Here is a 27,086-nt window from a genome sequence, read left to right as displayed (position 1 = left end):
CAAAATGGCCTCCTCCAACGTATCTGCTCAGATTAATAACACCAGGCTACAGGCCTGATTCCATTTCATTAGAACCAGCTACTTATGTCAAGTCTGAGGAGGAAGTCTGCGTCCGAATGAAATGGAACAGCCTTGTTTTCACAGACCTGAACCTCGCATCCCACACAAGTACACAGAACTACGTTTCAGTGCATCTAACACAGTCTGTCATATGTCACCTACTAAATCTTCACATCAACCGCAAGAAAAATAAAAACTCAACAATTAAGGAAATTAATCCATCAAATAAATAAATCGAGGTCCAGCCTCTTTACCTCTTATTTCTTCAACCACCCACACCCCCCCCCCCCAGACGATACATCTTAAGAAATGCATACAAGGCGATTTGTGTGAAATGAAGTAGCTGCATGACTAGAAGACAGACAGTGAAGAGAGTATGTCTGCACGATATCTTGAAAAGAAACTACATTACAGTATTGGGATATTTTACTCAAAATCAACACTGTCAAACACACAAATCAGGAGTTATACACTCCTGTGTATTTTCAGAGGGCTGTCCGCCTATGTCGAGCATAGCGTTCGGCTGTAGGCAGCTGAACGCCCCCCCCCCCCCAAAAAAAAAAAGAAAAAAGAAATCTAAATGGTTTAACACGCCGAAGTCTGATTCACGCAAAAAATAAAACAATGGGGAAAAAAAAAAAAAAAAAAAAAAACCTCACAAGCAAAATCCTGGCCACAAATTAACATACCCGACATTGGAGATCAGAACTTAGATCTGTGTGTCGATATCCAAATCGAGATAAAGATCACAAAATAAAATAAAATAAAGGCAGCCATAGATTGGTTGTTGAAGTGATACAATTTTTACAGCACCCATGGTGGAGGAGGGCTGACTAGCAGTATAACACTCGACAATCTGAAAATAAACAAGCAAAAGCTTCTGTAAACACCAGTGACAGTGACAGCAATCAAGTATTCTCTGCCTCCAATTTGCTCCGATCAAAATGAAGGTGAGTAAACATTAAGGGTGTGGGGATCTAAAAATAAAATAGCAACCGTTTATCTCTCCCTGGCCTGACTTCACACGCTGCAAGCAAAGTGAGATCTAAAAGTCAATGTGTTGGTTTGGGAGTGCGAGTCTCCGGGAGGTCACACCGATAGCCTTGCACTGACAGCGAGATACATACAGGCCATTTGCATAGCTCTCCCTCACTTACAGGCGGACATGTTCACAGACACGAGTACTGAAAGGGTGGTATGTTTGTTTAGGCAAAGTTGAGTTGAATGTGAAGTTTGCATACGCAGTCACTCCTTTTGTGTCGTTCCAATAAGGGTATGCTAGCACCCGTGCTATTGCATCTGTATTGTGAGGAAGTCAGGGCTATTTTCCGCTGTCTGGTATCACAGCTTATTGCTAACAGGATGAACATTGCACTTCAACATACAACCACGTGCAGGCAGCCAGGAGCATTCAATGCAACTATGCAAAGACAAACATCACAGTCTCCAAATGGTACGTTTCAGGGACAAAACGGAGTTAGTAAGGGATGATTGAGGGATTAATATTCTCTGAACTTAGAATAAACTATTTCACATACAATATATATAGATATATATGACTGAAAACACTCACTCATTATCCTCTCTTGCTCTCTTCACCTGTAGATTTGGCATACTTTATGCAGAGCCAGCTGCACAAGTCCTCTCGGTTAACGTTGCTGTTTGGTGTTGTGTGCATGCAAATGTTTTCACAGGTTTACTGCATTAACAAACTAATAAGTGCAAGGGCAAAGAAAAAAAAAGTGAAAAAAAAATCAAAGCCTCAGGTTCATGTCAGCGCATTTAGGTCAAGCTTTCGAGTGCGTGTGTGTGTGGGGGTGTCTGTGCAGTATGTATCACAAGCTTTTTTTTTTTTCTTTCTTTCTTTTTTTTTTAATTTTTTTTTTTAAATAAGTCAAGCCCAACAGGGCAGAGCTAAATGGACAGAAGAAGAAATGACTAAATGAATGGATGCTGAAGGCCAAAATGGTGCAAAAGGCATGTGGAGACTGAAGTCTAGATAAGCCCAGATGAGAGGAGTGATGGACTGTGGCACAAACAAGTGCAGCATTTATCCCTATTTTCTAAAATGATTTATCAAACATACTAATTTGAGTCTCCATATTGTTATTTTTTTTTTTTTTGTGTTGTTGCATACAAACAAAAGAAAAAAGCAAACGAATAAACGGAAAAGTCCTATGCAGTTTTGTAACCGGTGAGATATGGCTGATGTCCCAGAGGACTTTGATTCCCAGGTGTTTTGCAGTCCAGCTCTGCCTACATCAGTAGTCGGCTACAGGCGCAAGCTTTCTGCTCAAGCTGACTGTGATGTTGGTGTAGAGAGGCCTCCTGGAGACCAGCGGGGAGTAGTTGAGGTTGTTAAGACCATCCACTTTCTGTCTCTCTTTTGAGTGACGTAGTAGACTATACCTGCAAGTACAAACAATCAGTCAGCAAAGAAGAAGAGGAAACAGAGATAACAGCACAAGCACAGACACATTAGACTCCGTGAAATGAGACCGCTACTTTAGTAAAGACCAAAAAAAAAAAAGAGAGAGCATACATGAGAAACACGATCCAGGCTGTTATGTGTTTCAGACACAAGGAGCACAGATGGAATAATGACTGATATTTGACAAATACAGAGGGCTTTTCCAATGAACCGTTAAAAAGTCAATTTGTTATATGGATGAGTTTTGGTCCAACTGCTATATACGTCTTTCTGTGTTTTATTAACAATTAAAAGAAATCGTTCTTTTTGTTTTGTCCGTTACAAGTAACTGAAGAATTCGGCCCCGAAGCATAGAAGCACATCACATGCAAAGTATTTAAAGGCGTTGAAATACTCTCAAAGTCACCGCTCTGGCTTTTTCATGTGACTGACTTACATCACATGAGCCTAAAGCTTTGCTGCAGTCACCAGCTTCCACTTTTAACCAAAGGGTGTGTGAGTGAGATGTGTGCACCAACCGTCCCAGGAACTGGACTTCTCCACGATGGTGATGTGGGATCGACATGTAGCGTCCCTGATCGCCGCGTGGTCTGCTCACTGTGTAATTGGCAAACTGCACCCTGCACAAACATGCCATGGCTGCTTTATTTGTATTGTACATAGCTGGGCGGATCAAGCAATGCAGTGATGACTCAGGCTTTAACCTTTACATCGAAAGAACACAATGATCACGAGTCTAACAGCTGTCCTATCACATTACATTCAGTCAATAATATTCTATAGACACAAACGCACATACACATATGGGGGGGAGAATAAATCACAACTGGAGACAAAAAGGGGTTTCATATAACTGGCAGGAACAAATACACAGCTTAATCATAAAGAGATGGCCAGGTACACAGAGTAGTGTGTGTCCAGCTGCCTGTGGGGGGTGTAGCGAGGCAAAGGCAAATGGACAAAGACAAAAAGCAGACTTATATTAAACAGAGTGATATGCCAACTGGCCCAGCTCATTGTCCGAGCACACCTCAAGAGTCAATACTGTGTGTGTGTGTGTGTGTGTGTGTGTGTGTGTGTGTGTGTGGTTTTTTTTTTCCCTTACCTGTTCCAGAGGTCATCATCTTCTCCTCCCCAGCCCCAGAATGCATTAGGAAAGCCATTAATCTTTTTGAACTGCTTCACTGTCAGGCCACTCACACCTCCAAAGAACTCATTATACGGAAGCCTTGGAGGGAGAATCACATATATTACATTCACTTTAATTAAGGATATATTTGCTGAATACTCCCACGGAGGCAAGAATGAGGACTCACATGTAAGAGTACTTGTCAAGTTTGACTGCAAAGTGCCGGGGCATATCGGTACAGCCGTAATAGTTCCTGTCGTTCTCCATGAGATGGTCGACATCATGAAAGATCAGACAGTCCCAGTCCAGGTCCTTCATAGCTTCCTTATAGCCCACGTTGAATAACATGGCTCGGTTAAACGGCTCGGTACCACCCTGAAGAAAAACAGCCACCTTATTGCTTTTCTTTGTGCATTAAACTCTCCCGACATGACAGTCACGTTGAACAAGACTGTTTCTCTTTAACATTTCGGGCGAGTGAAGACAGACAAATTCGACTACTGAATGTCGGTATGCATACCTGCTCTATGACATAAAAGGCAAACTGGAGTCTCTGTTTCTGAAGCACTGGCACCAGGTGTCTCATGAGGATTGGCAAGTGTTCATGTCGGTTCCTGAAGGGAACCAGGATTGCCACCTACGTGCACAAAGTGAAAGAGAGCACAAAGACTGGATTTGAAAGATACACAGACGCATCGATATATCAGTATGCACAGTAGTCATATAGAAGCTAGATGTGAGCACTAAAGCAAAGTATGACTGATTTTCTGCTCTCTCAGCAGTGGGGAAATGGGAATGCGTGGGTGAGGGTGGCACCGTCATCAAACTAATTATCAAGAAGACTCCAGATGAAAAAAGAGGAAGGTTTGCAAAGCTGTATTTCCACAGTGTGATCTCGCCATCATCAGTCAGAAGCACTGAAGCTTTTAATGTTTAGAAGAGCTGCATCTCTTTCTATAATGGAGCGGTAACTATGACAGAGAGAGACAGAGAGAGAGAGAGAGAGCAAGAGAGAGAGACTGCTGGGTAATCACAGACTGAAAGAGAGAAGTTTGGTTGACAGGACATGAACAGTCTCTTGGGAAACAGGAATGTGAGAGATAAACAGATGGCAGACTAACGTGCTCTGGTGGACATAAAAAGGATCAACCCAAAATACATACACAGTGAAAGAACCTGGTATAAACATGAAACACCACTACAAAGAGCAAAGAAATTGCAGACTCCATTCTTTACTCTCTACTCTGTGAGTCCGTGAATATTTCTGCCTCTGAATGTTGGACAGTCACATCAAAACAGGAATAATAGAAAACATGGTGTAACTGCACGAATACATGAGAAATCCTCTCCACTGTCGCCTCTAACGTACTCTCCAGATGGCCTAAAAAGCCGTTTCCATGTAACTGTGCATACAACTATGAAGAGAGGTGCTGCAGCAGCCTCACAATGATCATACAGGGTAGGAAACCTAAAACAATCTGAATTCCTCCATTGCATTTGTGTGATTGCTTTTGCAAAGGCTCTATTTAACAGATGAACAAATCAAATGTCACCAGCAATAATGTATTGCAGCGCCTGACTGCTCACGTCTGAAAAACGCAATACCTCGTGTGGAAATCATTCGCTTGTAGCATAGTGGGCGTCACAGCAAAGAAAAGGCAAAATAAAGCATTTTGAGCGACTGCATATTAGATTTTCATGAAATGAGGATTAACCCGGTTTACTGTTGCCTTCATGCACCTGTATGCTTCACACTCACCTTCCAGCGAGGTATACAGTCTTTGGGCTTCCAGTAGCCCCCATAGGCCATGCTTGGTTCCACCTCCAGCAAGGACCTTTCCACATCTTCCAGAGATACTTCACTCATATTCACATCCAACCTGCCCTCTGTGTGTGTGGGGCAGAAAGAGAAGAAGAAGAAGAAGAAATGAGAAGCAGAAAGTGAAAGAGAGCCATGATACCAAAAGAGGAACAAAGTAAAGAGCTGCACGTGAAAAAAACCAAAAAAGTCAATCAAAACCTTCCACAGTATACGTACTCATAGAGGGGAGCCTCTCGGGGCAAATCTGCGAGGGGAAGTAGGTGAAGCCCTCGGGGAGGTATGTAGTGGGAGGGGCATCACTGTCATTGAAGTTGAAGTCATAGGAATAATCTGAAATCACACAAGGACACGTGGCAGGATGACCGACATGCTGAGTGTGGCTGCATGTGAGATTACTTCATGACAAAAAGTGCAGAAAATGCAAACTGGTCATCTAAGCGATTGAACTTTCACCTTCTTGCATGTCGGCTCTAGAAATCTTAGGCGGTAAACCAAATAGCGTTTTAATCGTGACGCTACTTCATGTCATGCCGCTGTCGGCTACTAATTGGGGCTTCGGAGCCCCCTTGTGTAGGCTGTAGTTTAAAAACAGCGCTGGGAGAAGTTGGAGACTCACTAAAACCACAACGGTTTGTTAGTACATCATTCAAACCAATTAAAAGTCAAAGTTGACTCTGTCGGCCTCACCGGAGTACCTGCTTGATAATGTTTTCACATATATACATGATCTATGTCTGAGACTCGACAGTTGCTGTAAGTTTGACCCCTGGTTTGATGCTGCCGTCATACTTATCTAATAACACGTGTGAAGGCTTGCTCTTTGCATTTGGGTGTATGTGTTTTTACCTGTGCCATTGACGCTGTAGGCCCCTCGCACCACTTGCTCCAGAACCTGAGCCCCAATGTTTTTTACGTTCTCTTTGATCTGGATCCCTCTGGCTTGGACCATAAACACATATTCATTCACTGTGGGAAAAGGAAGGAACAAAAGAAAGTTAAGCCATTTTCCCCCCCTTTTTTGTATTACACAGGAGTTCAGGAAACTGGTTTAAAAAGTAAGCACAGCACATACCAAAAGCAAAATACCTCAAAGTAATGCCTACTCAGCTCAGTTATTTCAAGCGAAAAAAACTGAGTAGGAATTGTCCTGAGCACGGGCCTTCATTTCTTTTTGTCTCGTTGAGAAACAAACCTGAATAATATTCAACTTTATAAGAATGGGTCCAAGTGTCTTCCACCTGATGTAGCACAAAGTGATTATCTGCTCTGGTGACTTAATGAGGGGGATTTCCCAAGCACACATCAAGGGGCTTTCGGCCTAAAGAAGCCAAGTAATGGAATGTTAATCTATCATGAAGGGAGGGGGGAAACAGGAAAACAAAACTCATTTAAGAGGGTAAAAGGGACCAAGACCATGAATTTGAGTTCATTGATTGGTTACTGCATGCAGTGTATGACTACAACACTGTTTGGCCTTGTTGTTACTCCAATCTCCAACAATTGTTGATGTATTTGAAGAAAGAGTGAAAGTTCCTGGATACATGAACCCGAGAAGCCAAGAATGAGCCACTTCATACACGTCAAGCAATCACCAGGACAGGTCAGCCCAACTACATCCTGCATCCAGCCAGTCCAACACCAATGTTGCACTAAACACGCCGTGTCCCTGGTTTACCAGTACTGCTGCAGGGGATTGCATTGGATCCGGAGGGATTACCCCTCACACTTCAGAAGGCATGTCAACCATAGATTAACTGCAATTTTTAACCTTCACACGGTTAAACACGTTCTCACTGACGTGGTTACGTTTTGGTATTAATGTCTTGGCTGCCGCTGCCGAGTCGCGGGAGAAAGACACAGAAAGCAGCTGTGTTTTCATGAGGAGTCGGCATGTCTAAAGCTGTTAGCGATGACGGTCATGAATACAGTGCAAGACGGGTAGCATGAGGGAGGCACCGAATGTCTCTGAATCCTTCCTCGTTCGAATTCGAATCAACGTGCCCCATCTTGAAAACCGAAAAATAACTCACATTTTTGTAGTAAGCGAGTCACGTGAGTTTGAAATGTCAACCGAGGTAAAAGGTAAATATCCCAACTTGTGTAATGAGATTCTTGATCCAAGTTTTCGTCGTGCGGAGCGGCAACTCCAACACCGTGCTGCCACGTTGATGGATCTGACTGCACAATCACTGGTCATTAATCCAATCAGCATTTTTTTTTTGTTTCTCTTTTTAAAGCAATCCTGATATGATCCACACTATTCTATAGATGTGCACGTCTGGGCGAGCGTGTGTGTATTACTCCGGAGCTAGAAATCCACGGGATGCGATTAGTCATTGGTAATTGTGTTACACTTTCCATCACATTCATCTTGTTTTATACAAACTGCCAGGCTTGCAGGACTACAGAGTAGTGGCTAAGCGGTAACTGAAATCGATGCTCTCATTTCACGTCGGCGACAAGCAAATATTACAATGCCCGCGACAGGAAACCTGCTTCATAAAATAATAACAGAGGAAGCATAAGTACGAACACACAACAGACCCCGTTTGCTCATATTATAGCCGACAGAGATCACCACATGGCCACTTGTCCACACGTGCAAACGCACACTTCCGAGGCACCATATGATGGAAAAATGCTGAGAGGCTTCTGGAGTGCGACCCAGTGCAGACAGCAACATACTTTGACATGTCTGCATGCCATGCCTGCCAAGCATATGGTGATACATTATCTATGCATCGGCCTCACAGAACAAATCCAAAGTGTACACTTGAATTCAAAGCCCAGGCAGAATGCTACAGTGTCTTCAAATTCAGTCTTCTTTCAACACATTTTATTACATTTTTTCCCCAAAAGGCCTTGGTACTTTTGAATTTCAGGTAGGCTGGAAACAATAACTGAAGCCGTTGAGCGCACATGTGAAGACCCATCAATACCTTTTCTACTGCACAAAAAGCTCCTCGGTTCCTCTCGTCAAACACGTGCTCCGAGAGACGGGGCGGTGGTGAGTGCAGAGGTGTTCAAGGCTACAAGCTGCGACGAATGCAACGAGACACAACGGATGTAAACTTCCGAGGAAACCAACACAGCGCGCCGCAAAGCAGGGCCGTTATGGCACCCAGCACGTAAGACATGAAGGTATATACATGCGTACAAGATGACGGCCATGTAAACCACGGAAACCCACAACCACATCTGCTTTGCTCCTTATCTCGTCCCGGATCGCCTCCACTCCCACCCATCAAGCATGACAAGAGACCTTGAACGACCTTGTATCCTATGGCGGCTCAAAGAACATGCTGTCTCCATGCCAAGACCAGCCCACATCCCCACATCTCTCCCTCGCTCCACTGATCTATCCTTCCTTCCATCTTCCTCTCCATTGCTTTGTGCGGCCGTCTCTGTGTAATGTGGCTTCTATCACTTTCTGCCAAGTCTGTTTGTTCCTGTCATTTAAGTAAATAATGTGAATGACGGATTGCAGGCTGATGGGAACAGACCACAAGACCTTCAGCATACTGTATGTAGAGGTTAATCGAAAAAAAAAAGAAAAAGCCAGCAAGCAGGCAAAAAGAAAAAACACACACACACACACACACCCTTGTTACGTTTCTTCTACGGGGTAATTAAGTGCACATTGATAAGTCAGCAGTGGGAGGCGATCAGTCCTCTGCTGCTCCCGCCCCGATAAGCCCGATAACCAACCCCCCCCCCCACACACACACACACTCACGCACACACACGCTCCCTCTATGCACACACTCCTCTCAGGGCTTAAAGCTGTCACTCTCAGAAACGGTCATTTTAATGCCACTGCATATCAGCGACACCCACAGAGCCCGCACTAACACAAGAGAACCCCACGAGGTGGGGCACCACGGGTGCATACTCATCACATCACAGCGAGTGCTAAATGCGTACTCTGCTGGTGTAGATGGCAGCTGAATTAATTACACTATCAGCAATGTAACACATTGAATTGCCTACACATGATTTAGCAGGCCCAATTCAATAGCGTATTGGAAAATAAACAGGCGATTACTCTGAGCATCAACACTAAATCCCTCACAATTAACTGGAACAACCTCTGTAATTCAGAGGTATTGATCTATTGAGGATGGTCGGAATTGGCACGAGATGATGTAAATACACAAAAGTGTCCTTTTTGTGGATTACTATTTCTCAAATGAATTATAGTTTTACCTCTTTCGACCTGTCGTGAGGCTGCAGCCGATCAATGCAACACACACACGCGCACACGCACGCGCACACACACGTGCATTACCATATAGGGATTTTTATACTTTCCCTTTTCCTTATTGGCTGATGTTTCACTGCCATCAAATCAAGTGAATGCCCCTTTGTCTTGGTTCCTCTTTTTTTAAACCATGTTTTCTGTGGCAAAGAGACGATGTTGTTAACTACCTTTCTCACTGCGGCACAAATAACCCAACAAGCTCACATCCTGTCTCATCTGTCACCCAAAAGCCCACTGTCCTGTTTTTTTTCTTTTGACGAACGTTTTACCATGCAACTGATTTTCTTTTTCCTGCACCGTGCGGTGTAACAGCAGAACATTCAAAATGTTTTTGCCATGTACTTGAGGTTATGTGAGCACTTCGATATAGAGATAAAATAATACAAGTTAAGCCACATCTAGAGGAAGTGTTCCACAGAAACACTGAACCAAAACCTCTCATTCCAATCTGAAGAAAGTCATAGATGCTGAGTAATTTGATAAAAAGTACAGTTTTGTGGACATTCAGACTGCTGTTAGGAGTTCTGTCCGATGGGACTCGGCAAATGCACCATATCAGGAAGCATACACAGCACTGCTATTCAGACATGTTTGCTTTGCTGATTAGATACCATTTTGACGACAGTTTTAGTAACACGGGCATTCATGGCTGAGTTCATGTTAAGTAAGCACAAATGTGTAACGCTTTCTTAGAAAGACTTTCCCACCATCCCCCCGTGAGCGATATACCGGAGATACCAACTTAGAATGTTGTTGCCTCCTCTATAGCAATTTAGGCTGAAAACTTAACTGAATCTCACGATTTAAAGATTTAATATCAGTTTTTGTTTTTTACAATATAAACTATTATTAAGTTGTAACTGTCCCCAATGCAGCCACAAGCCAGGATTTATTATCAATGATTGTAATATCATGATGTGACCTACTGACTTCTTTTTCCATTGGGCCCCACATTTTTTTTTTTCTTAGTTCCGCCTTTTTGCATTAGATTCTCAGAATTGACAAAAACGTCACACCCACACGTTTGACGTGGTGCCTGTTGTGCTGAGCGAGAACTCAACATCCTCGGCGAGCCCACCACAGAAGAGCAAGAAAAGCAAGTCAATAGCAAATAAAAGGGCAAAGGTGCATAACTAGTGGTATTGTGTCAACACGTCAGGCCACTGTCACAAAGACTATCTGTTCGGTTAAACTTTCATTTTGCTCGGGGAAATAGTTTCTGGAGGACTGCCAGCATGAGAACATGGAGATGATGGGCACTACAGCAGACCAGCGCTCGCTATGACCACATGACACTCATAAGTGTATCATGAGGCTTCTCTGAGACCACACACACACACACACACACACACACACACACACACACACACACACACACACACACACACACACACACACACACACACACACACACACACACACACACACACACACACACACACACACACACACACACACACACACACACACACACACACACACACACACACCAGTGAGAGGAAAGTCATCCTGCCGGCAGTGACCGGAACTTATGACAATGAATGGGAAGGGGGGGTGGAGGGGGGGCCTCTGGCTCACGGACAGAGGAAATGAGTCTCCACCACTGTAAGAAAAAAAAAAAAAGAAGCTGATGCCTTACTGCAACAGAAGTGACATCAGTTCTTATCACAGTTCCTGGCAGGCTGCCCACTTCCTTAGAGCATCCCAACCACGTGCTCCCCCAATTCCTTCCCACCGACTGCCACTTCCTCTCCATACTTTAATTCATTCAATCATTATCCGTCTCTCCGGTGTTGCTGCTGTTTGATTACCAGAAGCCAGTCCGAGTGTGAAAATTGTGACAAACGTGAAAATGAGTTTTCTACTTTGTATGATTTAAACCATTTTAACTTCGTTCTGATTTTGTCTGTCATGTTTTTTCCTCAATCATCTTGATTTCGGGTGTGAAACACATTTTATTTCAGAGGCAACACACAGACCAATTTCACCTTGAGTGGGCCGGACTGGTAAGATACCACCATTAGAGCCTGAAAATGTACATTTTTTTTTCTTTGTGGTGGCACCGAATACGCCAATTTATTTTTTAATCTTCTACGACATGGAATAGTGCTGAAAGTAGGTCATCTAAAAATCGCATGTCGACAGAGGAAAAGAACAACTACATCAGCGTGAACTCAACCATGAGAAACGTACTTCTCTACACGTATGTCACACATTGTGCTGCTACTCAACGCTATACTTCTTGTCGCCTCCGCTCAACAATGGAGGCTATTTGAAGACACGTGACCACATCTCAATTCACTCCCGTTTCATGGTGAGCGCGATTACATAATCTGGGGTCACTTTCTTTAGCTATTCCACAGTCAAAGGTCCGTATGGGCCTGCAGGAGTAAGAGTGAGTCTGAATTGGCATGTGAAAGCTTAGCATGGATTTAATGTGTCACTACAAAATGACAGCAAGTGACGAGTCTGAGTAAAGATCTGATAAAGACAAGAACGGTTCACTTTCTACACTGTATAAACAGTTACATAAAACGAAACCTAGAAATGCACAGAAGTTAGTTATTAAAAATGCTTGATTCTGTTAAAAAAAAAAAAGTTGATTAAAGAGAGAGAGATTTCAAAGAGTGCCTATAAAAAAAAAAAAAAAAAAAAAAGAATATTGTGTTGATGTAAACCCCAAGGGTTCATTTTCCGGTCAACTGTATAATAGCACTAAAGCACCCTGCAGTGCACTCACAAAAACACAAAGCTTTGAGGAAAACTGAACCAAGCATTGCACATTGCAGCTTTTGTGTACTAAACAGGTATGACACACACGCAGTATCTGTCTGACTAAAACCACGATCCCATTCAAAAAACATGAACTCAACCTTTCACTTCTGTGGAAAAAAAAAAAAAAAGAGTGGAAACTCAGCATATGCCCATGTTTATAAGCTTTAAAAAAATGAACTGCCACCCTCAATGCTGCATTACATTGCTGCGTTATCCATGACTCTACTTGACTTAATTATTCTTGGCTATCTGCTGAGCAGTTTCCATTTAAAGACCGGAAGGGAGCCTGACTAAACAACTATAGTCAGAACAGAAATTATTCAGACACCTCCCATAGAAATACTGCTGATTGGGCCCCGCGATTCATACATCAGCAAACAACCCAATTAATCACATTTTCACTGTCTTTACTCAAAACACCTTAATGCACCGAACTAAAATCAAAACCATACAACTTAATCCATACTTTTTAACCCCCGTTTGGCCCGACGGTACAGACGGTACTGTAAGCAGTCTAATCAGAGCCCGTTAGGCCTCAGGTCGTAATGCGCATGCTCATCAGCGGAACTATTATTATCGTGGCCAGGTACATGGACATTATGGGATTGAGCAGCAGCATCCAGCCGAGTCTCCTCATCGATTGAGAGATGAAGGCAGAAAGCAGGCGCATGGCCGAGCTGTCACACATGACCTAACAGCCACGCACGCAGCCTCCTGCCTCCTCCCATCACAGGTTTCAATCCATCCGGTCCACTCGCCGACTCCCGGGGCGGAGTAGATGAAACACAACGCCGAGGTGAACAGTGAAAGAAAAAAAATTAAAGCCCAAGGAATGACCTTCTCCAGAATCGCAAAAATGTCGGCTTGATTTAGGCAGCAAGCGCTTTTCACAGCCGTTTTCACATAAAAACTCATTTTACACACAAAAGTTCAAACATTTTTATTAGAACGAGATCTGATGTGTGTGATTCATGGTCCAGTGGAGGAATTCTTGTTGAAAAACATTGTCTGGAGCTGTACGGGCAGAGATGCCAACATGTGTCACCCAGCAGTTGGCGTCACACAACCGGCTGATAGAGCCTGTGCACCCGCTGAGAATTTTGCACATGCACCAGTCTCATGAAAATTCATTTACACATAAAACCTGTAACTTTTTTTGTAAGAATTAGAGTAGATATACCTTCAGTCATCGTTTATTTCATGTTTTTGGTTGTCAATATAAAAATCTATCCATTTAAATTAGGTTTTCTTTTTGGGTGCAATTTTAGGTCCAGTATGTTCGTCCAGTATGCCAAAATGAATAAATAATTGGAAAATCACATAGGGGAGGTTGTGCTGAAAAGAATGATACCAAACACTGTTTCAACACTTCAAAGAGTGTATGAAGGCAAAATCAAAGGTAGTCAAAGCTGTGACTTTACACAATTGTCTATGAATTGTATTTAATTTTTTATAGATATAAAAATGTGTGCATTGGCTTGTGAAATCAGCTAATTGAATATACTCTCTAAGTTATGAAACTGATAAAAGAAACCTGCTCTTTTCTCCAAATATGAAAAAAAAAAGGTCCAGTGTCCAATTTTAGGTCCAGTGTCTTCATCCAGGGTGTCAAAATGAATAAATAATAGTAGAAACAAGTAGGTGAGGTGCTGAAAAAAGGGACACCAATTATTAAGTTAAACACTTTAAATAGTGAACTATGACGGTAAATCCAACAGTAGTGAAAACAGACAAATTGTCATTTAGGGCCCAAAGTGTTAAGGCAGGTACAACAATTAGAAAATACAGCAACAGGGGAGAATTTAGTAATACATGCACTGAAGTGCCTGAATAATTGTTGGTCCATAGACCTTACCATTTTTCAAAGTAGTTTGGTGCATTAAGGTTTTTTTGAGCAAAAACAGTCCAAATGTGTTTAATTAGGTTGTTTGCTGATATAAATATGAACCATAGAGGCCAATCAGCACCATTTCTATAGAAAAAAAAAGAAAAAATTCAAGAGGTCTCTGAATAAATTTTGATCTGACTGTATTTTCACTGCATTTTCGCACTCTGTCTCCTGGCGACACTTCCTTCTTTCCTCACCTTTGAATTTTCAGGCTGATTTGCTGGTTAATCAATGACAATAATTGACTGATTAATTATCAACCGACAAAAGCATAGTTGCACATTAGAGAAGAGTGTTGAACTGATAATCCATAATGTCACAGATAAAAATAAGGAGGGTGGAGCTGATAACGCACAATCACAAGATAGCATGAGTAATATTTTGTTGGATGTCTTTTATAAGTGGAAACTCTGTGTAATGGAAAATGCATTGTGGGAGATTAAGAGGGGAAAAAAAAAAAAAAAAATTGGCCAAATAATATATGGCGCTCAGACACGGCACACACACTAACACATGCCGGTAGGAACAACATGAAGTCTAGTTGAGTTCATTATTGGTCTTGCACTAGTCCCTCTGTCCCTCCATCTGTTCATCTGTCCCAAATGTATGTATGTGTGTGTGTTTGACCTCCCCCGAGTCACTATGTCTGCTGAGCCATGGCATGGCAGAGGAACACAGGGACCAGACGTGGTGAGGAGAATTACATAAACGACACTGTGGTGCCAGGACCCCTTGTTTTCACTCTGCTGCAAGCAAACACTGAAAAACAGATCTGAGGGAATGAAAGTGAGAGATGAAAAGAGGCATAGAGACAGACAGATTGTGGGTATGTATGTGTGTGAGCTCCTGAGAGAGACTTTCTTTTCCTGGTACACTCTCTTAAATCTTTTTTTTCCCCCTTCTATTCTGCTGCTGCTTGATTTTCTGGGTGGATAAGAGAATGTGGGCAGTAATGCAGGGGTTATTTCTGTCAATGCCAAATCATTCATGTAAGTGTTAAATGCCAGAGTATAATGGGTTCTATCCTTGGTCTGAAAAGCGTATTAGTGGATTTAATAGAGCACAAGACAAAAAAAAAAAAAAAGATTGCTGCCGTGACCCCATGTGGTCTAAGCTGGAAAGATGATGAATGGATGGATGCTTAGATGGGAATAAAGAATAAGAAAAAGAGATTGTCGTTATAGTGGGGATGTATGATCCCAAGGAATCTCAAATCAGCCAAAGGTTCGACAGCATGACGTACTATTGAGTTTTGATAGGATTGTGACTTACAGGTGTTCAGTCATAATCCCATAGATGGTAGCCTTGCTCCACTGGATCCTTAAGTTTGCGCCTTCAGTAATTACCTGAGCAGAACTGCAATTGCGCCATCACATGATCAGTAGGGTAAAACTAACTGATGGTTGCTTTGTAACTGGATGCGTAAATCCTGATGACAAAAACAACTGCAGCTGTCTGGTACATACCAGTTTAGTTTCACTAGTAATTGGTCAAAAATATCCGGATATAAGCTTCACAACTTTGGCTTTATTTCATTAGCTCCTACAGTCTGCCTGCAGCTGGTGGCCATAGTCCTGCCGACTCTCCTTTAAGTCCCTGTTTTTTGGTCTGGCCACTGTTGCTCCTCACACCTGACTGAGTCTGTGTTATGTAACAAGTGCAGTGTATGGAGAAGATCTGACTACCTCTGAGCAGCTCCTGCCAAAACGACGACAACGCAGCTCATTAATTCAGCTCCAAATTCATTTCCGTCTCTTCCCTCAATGTATCCGTTACGCTTCTCGTCATCTTGCAGCTTTTCAGCATCTCTCTTTCTGAGGGTTTCATCTATCCACCCATCTAATTTAATCCTTCCTTATCTGCTTTCACAATCTCTAATGTCACAGATTGTTCATTACTTAATATTTACAAGTATAGCCCCGACGCCATCAGTTAAACTCCCTCATTGTGTAAAGGACAACACGTTGCATAAATGTGGCTCCACCTCCAGAACTTACAGAAGAGGGTTGTGACAGAGGCAGGGTTGGGGCAGGACAGAGGCAGGACTGGGGCAGGATGAGGGCATGACCAGGGGTTGGGATCGGGGCCCAGAGTACAGTTTCATTCCTGCGGTACCCCCGCTGCTCCCTTCTGCCCACTTCCGCCTGCTTTTATATTTGGCGGCTGTCCAGGACATTCTTGTGTTATTGCAGTGGCTCAGTGCAGAGGACACACACACACACACACACACATGCATGCACACACACACACCGTGCCGCCTATTTTCTCCTGCTTGCTCTATTTTCCTATTCCCCCCAGCAGAAAGATGAGGTCTCTTCACAGCTGGAGGTTACTCCTGTTGACTGAACAAATGGGCCATAGCGGGCAGCTACTATATCACACTGCCACAGCAGATACATACAGACGGGCAAAATGCAGAAAAAACACACATGTCCTTCCCACTGGATTTCCACATTTAACTCCACTCAGACTCATGTAGCTGCAGTAACTAAATGCGTCTGGTATTCTTCAAAACACATAGCACAGGTGTTTTAACTCGACACGTTCAGGTCTTTGAATCTGTCCAATTACATCAAAGCTACATTACTGCATTTTTTTTTTTGGGGGGGGGGGGGGGGGGTTGTTAAAACAAGCTGCAGCAAATATACTTTAATGCATGGCAGCAGAGTAAGTAGCATTCCTGCATTATATTATACTGTATGCATGAAATCAGAGTATTAACTGCTTCAGTTCATGCGGGTCCTTTCTTCAGCAGAAACGTTTTTTGCTTTGACGTGATGAGACACAATGAGGACTATGTGAGTAACTCAAAGTGGTAGTAAACCGATTAGCGGATTTTTAAATAATCTACAAACCCATTATTTTCTGCCAACGGGGATCCAGGTCAAGACGGTGACACTGTTGACTCCCCACAGAAAAAAAGAATACATAAGTTGTAGGAAGAGCTGGTGGCTGTTACGTTAAAATGTTGTTCATACAAAAATAGTTGATGAATTTAATCGAAAGAATGATGCGATGTAGTATAAAAGGATAGTGTGTGTGTGTGTGTGTGTGTGTGTGTGTGTGTGTGTGTGTGTGTGTGTGTGTGTGTGTGTGTGTGTGTGTGTGCAGATTGCTCAGCGTTTTACTTCTTGCTCCCCCTTCTTGTAAAGTTCACGGTGGTCTGTGGCTAAACCAAAGAATAAAATATAGCAGCTGGTAATTAGTACGCAATACATTTGCACCATTATCATAGCACAATGATTGTAAATCAGCCGTGGCTGCAGCCATGCTTTGTTAATCAACTAAGTTGCCCTCCTGAGGTTTTATTAGAGGAGCCGTCTCAGGAAGCTCATACAGAAGTTCTTTCTGTGTTGATCGCTGCAGCAGTGGGGCGAAGGCCATAAAGATGAGTGTTTGTCACAGAGTGATAAAGTTACACTGCTGCTCAGCCAAAAGCAATGACTTCCTCCAACTGTTTTATATTAAAACCTCCTCCATTGTTTCAAACAAGGTTCAGGTGTAATCCAGCTCGTGAGGCAGTCTTCTTTGCATTTGCTGCCAGAAGCAGCCAAAGGTGCTGATCTGGATACCTGAGAATGCGACAGGTGTTGGAAGGCAGGCGGCGCGGTGATATCGCTGTCAATTAGGCCGTGTTCGCCCGGACAAAAGCACTGGGTCAAATTATCTCGCCAAGTCTCGACCATAGGATGCTACTACAGAGCAAACAGCATGAAGACGAGTGAACTGTTGCTGTTGTGCAGCATATTTAAATCAATTTTGCAAAATGTAGCTGTCAAGTACTTTTGTTTCTTACCTCCGAGTGAAAATATCCGGTTTAACCTTGAAAGATGAGTTCAAATTGTTTCAGTTTTGTTGTGACGAACGGGTTACTGCAAGTGTAAGCAGTTCCCCATTTTCTTTTCTATATTGCCCAAGTTATTACTGCAAAGAAAATTCATTATTTGTAAAACAATTGAGCCATTTTCTTACTACCACTCAAACATCCATTCTGAAAAAAAAAAATGTAGCTTTCTATGTATGGAAATATTCAAAAGTCGCAATCAAACTAAACCACTTCGAAATTAGAACAACCCTTTTCGACGGCTCGTCGATGTAGTAGTGTAGGCATGGAGGTGATTCATGAAAATGACTTTTTTAAAGATGGAGCTTGGCACTGTGCAGGAGCTCTGCTGTTGTGACGTCCTTATTTAAAAGTGAGCAAAAACACTTTAGATGTGTGTAGGTTGTTTTTTGCTTTGGTTTTTTTGGAGGGGGGAGAAAAGAAATGGTACATGCACACAAGTAGGTGTTGTCTGTCTGGAAAGCAATCTATTTTCTGTGTTTTTCCAGAAATACAGACTACAGCGTCCTTGCTTTCAGTAAACACTTATTACAGCCAAAGCTTAAAACCATTGCTGTCCTCACAATAATAATCTCCTACCATCAGCAGCACTCCACCCATCATTAACACCATGTTTGAATTATACCTCACTGGCAATATCAGTACAGTACACCGGCTTATCACAAGTTACAGTCGGACAGCCCTGAAACACATGACTGAAGTAACTATGGTAACCATCTCAATAACAAAGAGAGGCTCAGACCAGGTCAACAAAGACTGGGATTCTCCTCAGGATGATTAGGTTACATAAATGATTAGTGGCTCAACACAAGACCCTCAAATGGCCTCTGAAGTGACTCACAGCTTTCCATCAAGACCCCCTGGCACACCTTCACCCCCCCCACCTAAACTACACTCAGCTCCACCATCTGTCTGTGGTCAGATATCCAGACATCAGGGGTGGATCCGGGTCATCTTACAGAACGTTTCAAGTCCCAACAGTATGATAGCTATGCGTGTGTAGGCATCACCTCCTGAATCAGCCATGACTGCAATGTCTTGCGGCAGATATGCCAAACAGACTAACGTTACAGTATCTGTGACCGAAACAAGAACTTGAGGTGAGCAGAGCTGGCGTTAACATCGCAATAGACAATGAAAAACTCTCAACACAGTTTGACGATAGATACCGAAATGGAAGTAGCATGGCAGTCAATGCCTTTTTTTTTTTTTTTTTTTTTAAGGAACTTGCCAGCAGACAATTAACGTCACAGGGAAATCTTTCTGTACTCTGGACTTCCGTCCAGTTGATATACAATAAGGAACTTGTGTAATCAAAAATGATTTGTTAAACCAGGACAGCAAAGGGGAAGTGGATTGACATTTCAGCACTGTGCATATGTCCATGACTCAGAGGTATAGCTGTTGTGAAATTGAGGATTTTTAAGTAATGCGTCTCAATTGTACTGGTTGTCTTGCATAAATAGAATTTCTGTGGATGAATATGCAGGCATAAAACACAGGAAAAGGTTAGAAACACTTTCATTACACACAGTAACACTGAGGAGTGGCTGTGTCATAGTGTTGTCAAAGCAATAAAACAATATAATGGGTGGTGCATCAAACAAGCACACCACAAGACAAAAAAAACAACAAAAAAAACCCTTACCGAGTCCATTCAATACAGTAATATTATAATAAAGAATGGTTTACAACTGAGATTTGTAATTCTTGTTGATGTAATTTCTTACCATTGTGTATGAACAATCTAGTAAAATGTATATGGAGTGCGTTGTAAAGGTGTGGGTGTGGGTGTGTATGTGTGTGTGTGAGCAGGGTATCATACGGTCAGTGGAAGGCTTTAAGAGGATTGCTCATGCCTCTGATTGAGCTCACAAGGTGCAATGAACTCTCACTCTATTGATGTTTAACTAAATTCCTTTGTGAATAGAGTATTTAGAGTCACATGTCCTGGGCCTGTGCGCATGCATACAGGGACATGAGAGACTTTTACCGCCAGTCGCTTTGCACAAACAGAAAAGATCTAGAGAGAAGCTGGACAAATGTGGGTCCATTTGATGTTTGGACACATCAATAGTATGTAAGCAAGGCCAGTCCACTTCAGATTAGTTATCGTCTTCGAGTTGTGAGCTGCAGTGGCTTTTACTCAGGGGTCCCATCTAAAGCGTGTCGGACAGAGAAAAGCCCGTGTCCCAAATGACTGAAATGACCATGTCCTTGAGGATTTGTTGCCACTGGGATCATCATGGGAACAAGGATGGCATGTGGTTGCTGCAACAATAAAAAGAAGTCAGCCCTGGATGGGTACCATGGAAACGGCAGTGGAAATGTCAAACGACAGTCCTTAAGTGCTCAAGCCGGGAGGATTTCAACTGCTGTGTATTTAACTTTTTCTTTGCTTTTTACTTTCAATTTGATAGATTTTTAATATTCATTCAAAGAGTCACACTCAAATAATCATGGATCAAATTTTAAATAATTAAAAGAATGTGACAAAAGTTACAGCAGAATAATTTTGTCACATTTTGCATGCTTGCCTATTCATAATGTAATCCATCTGAGGCAGCTTGGCACAAAGTTAATATTTCACCCCGGCTATCTCCAGCCCCTGGAAATTAGCCCGAGGAAGCGGACTGGATTGAGCTAAATGGATGGATCAATTAGGCAGCAGGAGGAGAAGGAGGGCGATAAGAGGAGTGAGGGCAGCACTAAATCAGGCCTTCAGGGCCAAAGATGGATGGCTTTATGAAACTCAAAACTCTGAAACAAATGAGACATTGGCAGCGAGGCGTCAGACCCACCAAGCTCAAGCATTATCAAAGAAACCAATCTCTACTTTCCAGGCACATTTGTCTATACTCACGCATATGGTCACTCCCTACTGCAATGCACAATGCACAGACAGTGCTGCAGACAAACCCCAGAGGATCTGTGCTGGAATCTAGCCAATACTGAGTGCTATGGTTACCACAAACAATGCTTCAAATTTTGAGGCCCCCAAACTTTGTGAAGAACAACAACTTTACAAAGACTTAATAAAGGCTGTTCCAGAATTTGGAATTTCATAATATCCCATTTTTTACTGTAAAATAAATAGAGGTCAACTGTTACAATGCAGGTAAATGAAAGTCTTAAACCAAGTTGAAAAAAAAAAAAAAAAAAAAAAGATTACCATAAAGAAAGCACCATGTCCTCATCAAGGTTAATGATTTACCCCCATTAAGGCAGTCAGAGTAACAAGTCGAGGGTCTTAAACAATGCTGATCTGGGTTTAAGGCCGAGGTTAGGGTTATGGTAGCAAACTGCATAGCTGCACAAATAATCCGCCTGGCGTCGGTGCCTCCCCACAACTCATATAATATCTTTTCTTTTTAAGATAAAATCCAAATCGGGATTCAAATGTTCCTGAGGTACGACAGGTCACTCTGTCACTTTGGAAAAGCTTGCTTTGCAGGAAGCCACTGCAACAAAAAAAAACAACAGAAAACTGATCTCTGGATATGTGCACATTTGCACCGCTTCATGGGTGTGACCAGAGGAAATGTGAAAACTGGTAAACAACGTTTGTCAGAGCAGAGGCACACCGTGTCAAAAGCAGCTTGTGAACACACGCCTGGTCCCTGACATGGTGGCAGCGCATCAGGCAAGTAAAGCATCAAAAAACAATGTTCTCGTCTTCACTGCAACACCCATACAGAACGATAATAGGTGAATCGAAGTCAAACCCACATATAAAGTAAATAAACTAAGAACCTCGTGACGATGTGACGATGTGATTCTGTTAATGTTGCCATGAAATGACAATTATGACCCATAGATTGCCCCTCCGAGTCATACTTACTCGTATAACTTTATGAATAGATGACACAATGTGAGTTGTAGAACCATGACCTTTCACAATGTTAGCTGCCAAAAAGCAGAACAGGTTAAAAATATCTCCATCAAGTAACTGCTGTAAATCTGCTCCATTCCCACACATAATACTGCTAACGGCACATTTGCAGGAAATAGTGATGCTGCAATTAAAATAAGTTGATCAAATATGCACCGGGTTGATAAATCTACATTTATGGCGGCAGGCCACCTGAAAAGTTCAAAAAGCATATTTATCATTAACCATTGTCCATATATGAGCGCTGTAGGACTACATTTATTTTTTGACATACTGGGAATCTATGTGATGACCGTTTGGGGAGGGTGTTAGGTCGACAAAGATTTGTGTCCATAAACTAACTCAGTGGCTGTGAAGGTATTGTAAGGTTGCATTAATACTGAACAAATAGAGTTCATCAGCAGGTGTAAGAAAACAAATTCAACACCGCCTTCAACCAATAGTGTTAGGAGTCGAGTCAAATTGACAACTCAAAATGACTTATTTATAATTCTAGTTTCAACACAAATGAATGTGTTGAAATGTATTGTAACGCACAAGTGGACCCCTGGGTGACTCGCTCAACCATATCTTAATTGCCTCACTTGCTGTGAGGCAACTTCGAAAAAAGACCATAAAGACTTTGCACTGTCAGAAAACCACGCCTAGATCTTAAGCAGGTACGAGATAAGACGCTGCGTTACAGGCAGACGTACACCCACACAGCCATTTAGACAGGAGTATGAACCTGGGCTCTCGAGACAAAGACAAGCACCTGGTTTCTTGCTTGCTCCCCATGGATGTGGAGGTGTGTGCGCGCGTGCGTGTGTGTATCTATGCTCAAACCTATAAATAGAGGCTGCGTCTTCCCTAGCGCTCACCCCAGTGGGATCCTCTCATGTTTTAATTAAATAAACTGCAGCAATCAGGCCCAGCTGTGCCCTGCATCCCCAGCCTGCATCAGTCAGCATCCATGCTCACGGGCGACATGGAGGCCGGGGCGTTAGTGCATATGAGTACATGGAGGCAGAAACACCAAGGCAGCGGCAGACCGTGAATAGAAACAGAATGAGAGAGAAATTGGGGCATGGTGCTCTGCCACCTGGGTGTCATAGGAAGCCCTGCTCAGGTGTTCTGGATGGGTTCCCCGATGTGCAAACCAGCAGAAGGAAAGTAGCTCAGCGAAGGTCTTTCATCCCTTACTCTCTATTTCTCCCTCATCCTTTTGCCTTCTCACACTAAAAAAAAAAAAAATATATATATATATATATATATATATATATATATTCCAACTCTTTTCCCTGTGGCTTCATTCAAATGATTTCTTCCAGTTATTAAAAGTAAAATCATAGCAAAAGCTTGATATTTACAGGTGTGTAGTTGAAGAGCATTCTCTGCATGTTGTGCAAGGAGAAATTACAAAATGATAAAAAAAAAAAGGCTCATGTGACCTTTATTTTCACAAATATCAGCGACATTGGTTTACTGACAACTCAAAGAGGAACCATGAACCGTCAGTAATCTAACTCTGACAACAGCATTTTATTTCCTTCCTCTTGAAGAAAAACGATAGATTGCCAGACGTTACCTATTGGAAGAGGTTCAGACTATAACGTCGAGGGAGGGGGGCCTATTCACTTTGTTAAGCTTCTTGTATAGGTAGCTCTTGATTAATACCCAACAAACACAGCTCCGAATAAGACTACCCTTCTCGATGAATTATCTTTTAAAGATCTGTGCTTTATCTGTGGATAGAAGGATGGATCGTGAAACAACAAGCGCCATGAAGACAGTAACAGTAATGTATTCTGTTGGGCATGGTTAAATCAAATGCTAATGCTGTGTTGTGGTTTCAAACGTTTTTGTTAACCAGCCCCATTTGCTTCCTTGCCGTCTTTGACAAGCTTCCGGCTCGCTTGTGCTCTGACCACACTTTCTGAAACCTCAGCTAATGTCTGAGAATCAATATCACTACTAGTGAGTAAATCATACCACCTTGTGACAAAGAACTTCATCCAGTTCGTTTCAGGCGCATCACCAATCCGTCACATGACTTCCAGATTCAGGCTTGCTGTAAAAGACTAAACTGCAGCTGGTAACAGCAGTAAAAGCTGCCTTGTTCTTGGTTACCATCTATAATTAATGGACTAGTGCTGCTGGTCCTTGTTCCTTTTTCTAAACTCACCGCCAGTATTCCACATGGCCATTACAACCCTACAACAGTCAACACCCAGGAGGATGAATATGGCCTTTTGCAGTTCTCATTAAGTTACCAGACGGCATCAATACCTGAGCATGGAAAACAATGAAAAACTGAAACAGAATATTTTCATCCCAGGGACTCAACGATTTACTTGTTTATTTCTTTTGCATTTAGAGAAATCGTTGAACTCCGTCACCTGGAGGCTATTCCTGTCAGTAATGTGTCTTCCATATGAGAATTGATTAATTTATTGATCAAGCTGTACACAGCCGGTAAAAAGCGTGAATGAGTCAATAACGATTTTAATGACCGTGAAGCTTTCTCTGCGATGTTTTCGGCTACACCTGAGTGACACACTCATATGGTCGCCATATACGAGATCTGCTTACCTGCATGTATATCATGGCCTCCCAGTGTGCAGTGTTTTGAACAGAAGCATTAAGCCAGAGACATAATGCTCAAACAGGCCCAACCTTAACCGGCATGTTCAGCAAGCATAACAGCATACCACCCAGAGGTGTCTTTTAGACAGTAAATAGGAAAAGGTCCCAGTGGCCAATTTTTAGCTGCACTTTGTTTTTTCTGTGGCGCGTTTCCTTTTGAACTTTCCTCTTCTGGGTCCCAAAATAGACTAAATGCAGTCATGCTGTTGCTGCTTAGTTGCACATTCATCAGTGTTCTCTAAATCCAGTCAATGGAAAGTTATAACAGATCTGCTGGCACACAGTCAAGGACGGAGCCAGGCAAAGTCCCATTTTAACAAGTGCTATGCTTCAAGATAAGCCCTGGGATGCAATAAATTAATTCATGTTTGGGTGATGATTGCTGAAATAGCCAGAATGATATGCCAAACTGGACAAGAGGAGTTGACGACCATGGCCTGAGCTGTGAAAGACCATTGCCGACTCAGTGATTAGATATATATATATATATATATATATATATATACATACCGTAAAATAACAGTGAGCTAACATGCAGGCCCACACGCAATAGGGAAGAGGTAAGGGTGATAAAATAAGAGAAGGATCTGCGTGATGAATTAGTAAAAAGGAATGGGGAGATTCAATGATGTTGCACAGCTGCATGTGACTTACAGGCAGCACATGATGTGAGGAATGACTTGCCTGTTAGTGATCTCTATGCTCAGGTTCACATCACAGATGCTATTTAGGCCTATGAATCATAATGCAAGAAAAAAACACACACACACACACACACGCACCACACACAGACACAGCCAAGTGGTTACTTAAATACATAAATACACTCGTTCAGATGGAATGCTTTATAGACGCATCCAAAAATCAACGCCAATTTTTTTTTCTCCCCCCCCCCGTTTGGCCCGACGGTACAGACGGTACTGTAAGCAGTCTAATCAGAGCCCGTTAGGCCTCAGGTCGTAATAAGCATGCTCATCAGCGGAACTATTATTATCGTGGCCAGGTACATGGACATTATGGGATTGAGCAGCAGCATCCAGCCGAGACTCATCATCGATTGAGAGATGAAGGCAGAAAGCAGGCGCATGGCCGAGCTGTCACACATGACCTAACAGCCATGCAAACAGCCTCCTGCCTCCTCCCATCACAGGTTTCAATGAAAAATATATACATATATATATCCATCCAGTCCACTTACCGATTCCCGGGGCGGAGTAGATGAAATATAACGCCGAGGTGGACAGTGAAAAAAGGAATAAAAGCCCAAGGAATGACCTTCTCCGGAATCGCAAATGTGTCGGCATCATATAGGCAACAAAAGCACACACAGGCACGTTTGCGTATCTCCGACGAGCGGACAGTCCTGGTGTGTCCGGATGAGTATCCGGTAGTCCGCGGACAAGCCGGGGTTCGACGAACCGGGCGGAGCGGTCGGTCTGCGGCAGCGGCGAGCCAGGCGACGAGGAAGTCCGTATATTTCCGCGGCAAGTCGGGGGATAGGATGGAGCCTCCAAGATTCAATCAAGACACTCCGATTTCATTCCTGTTGGAGGGGGTGGGGTGGGGGTGATTGCGGCGGTACGGACGCTGTGTCCGGTGTCGAAGCGTTTGGACCTGGCCTGTGTTCTCAAACGGAGACCATCATTTGGGTTCCACGCTACGTCGCTATGGTGTTCTGGTGTTCTGCCCCTCCTGCGCTTCGCCTGCCGCCTGCCGCCTGCCCAGCCCTGTGTGAATGGAGCGCTCCCTCCGCAAAAAAAAAAAAAAAAATGAGCAATACCTAGTGGGCGTTAACGGTGGCTGCAGCCCAACACACACACACGTACGCGGTTCAACGCTAAAAACGTAACCCCCCGCTCCGCTCGTGACCACGTTATGGCAACCTGCACGAGCCCCGGTAGTTAGCCACTTAGCTCGAGGAGTCACAGCACGGCGGCTGTAATGAACGACAGAGCGGGTTTGCGTCGCGTTTAAGAGCACGTAATATTTTATATCACGTAAAAAGGAAACGTGAATACGGGTTGCCATTGAGGCTTTCAATGTACAGCCTGATTTTTTCCAAAACTGGCCTACACCAAGTAAAAACGAAGCAGGGAGACACATTTAGAGACACATAAAGTTTTCTTTTAATAACGTTAGGGCATTATTTTGGTTTATATGAATACAAATCATCGACTATGGGTCATTGCAAATACGATTTTTAGAGCACCTTTGCCTCTGCAGGTACTTTTTGCAACATTCAATAGAACTACAATTCCCAAACAAGACCAACCAAGATGTGGGCTCGCTGCAGCAAAGGCTCATGGGAAACGGATTACAAATTGATCATGCAGCGTTAATGGATCCAATAAACATTTGA

At 42.9% G+C, this 27,086-nt stretch overlaps 1 protein-coding gene across 1 annotated transcript; it reads right to left on the bottom strand.

Moving 5' to 3' along the window:
• Positions 1–740: 740 nt before the first annotated feature.
• b4galt5 (UDP-Gal:betaGlcNAc beta 1,4- galactosyltransferase, polypeptide 5) lies at positions 741–26,034 on the bottom strand (the record flags this gene model as incomplete). Its single annotated transcript, XM_080497149.1, has 9 exons — positions 741–2,469; positions 3,010–3,111; positions 3,597–3,719; positions 3,808–3,995; positions 4,141–4,257; positions 5,380–5,507; positions 5,659–5,772; positions 6,289–6,408; positions 25,926–26,034. The coding sequence occupies 9 exons, from the start codon at positions 26,032–26,034 to the stop codon at positions 2,322–2,324; spliced, it is 1,149 nt and encodes a 382-aa protein (XP_080353275.1). The 3' UTR covers positions 741–2,321.
• Positions 26,035–27,086: the final 1,052 nt, after the last annotated feature.

Source organism: Blennius ocellaris (genome assembly GCF_963422515.1).
Source record: "Blennius ocellaris genome assembly, chromosome: 5".
Taxonomy (NCBI): Eukaryota; Metazoa; Chordata; class Actinopteri; order Blenniiformes; family Blenniidae; genus Blennius; species Blennius ocellaris.
Note: the sequence above shows the minus strand (reverse complement) of the source record. Positions and strands in the feature narration are given on the sequence as shown.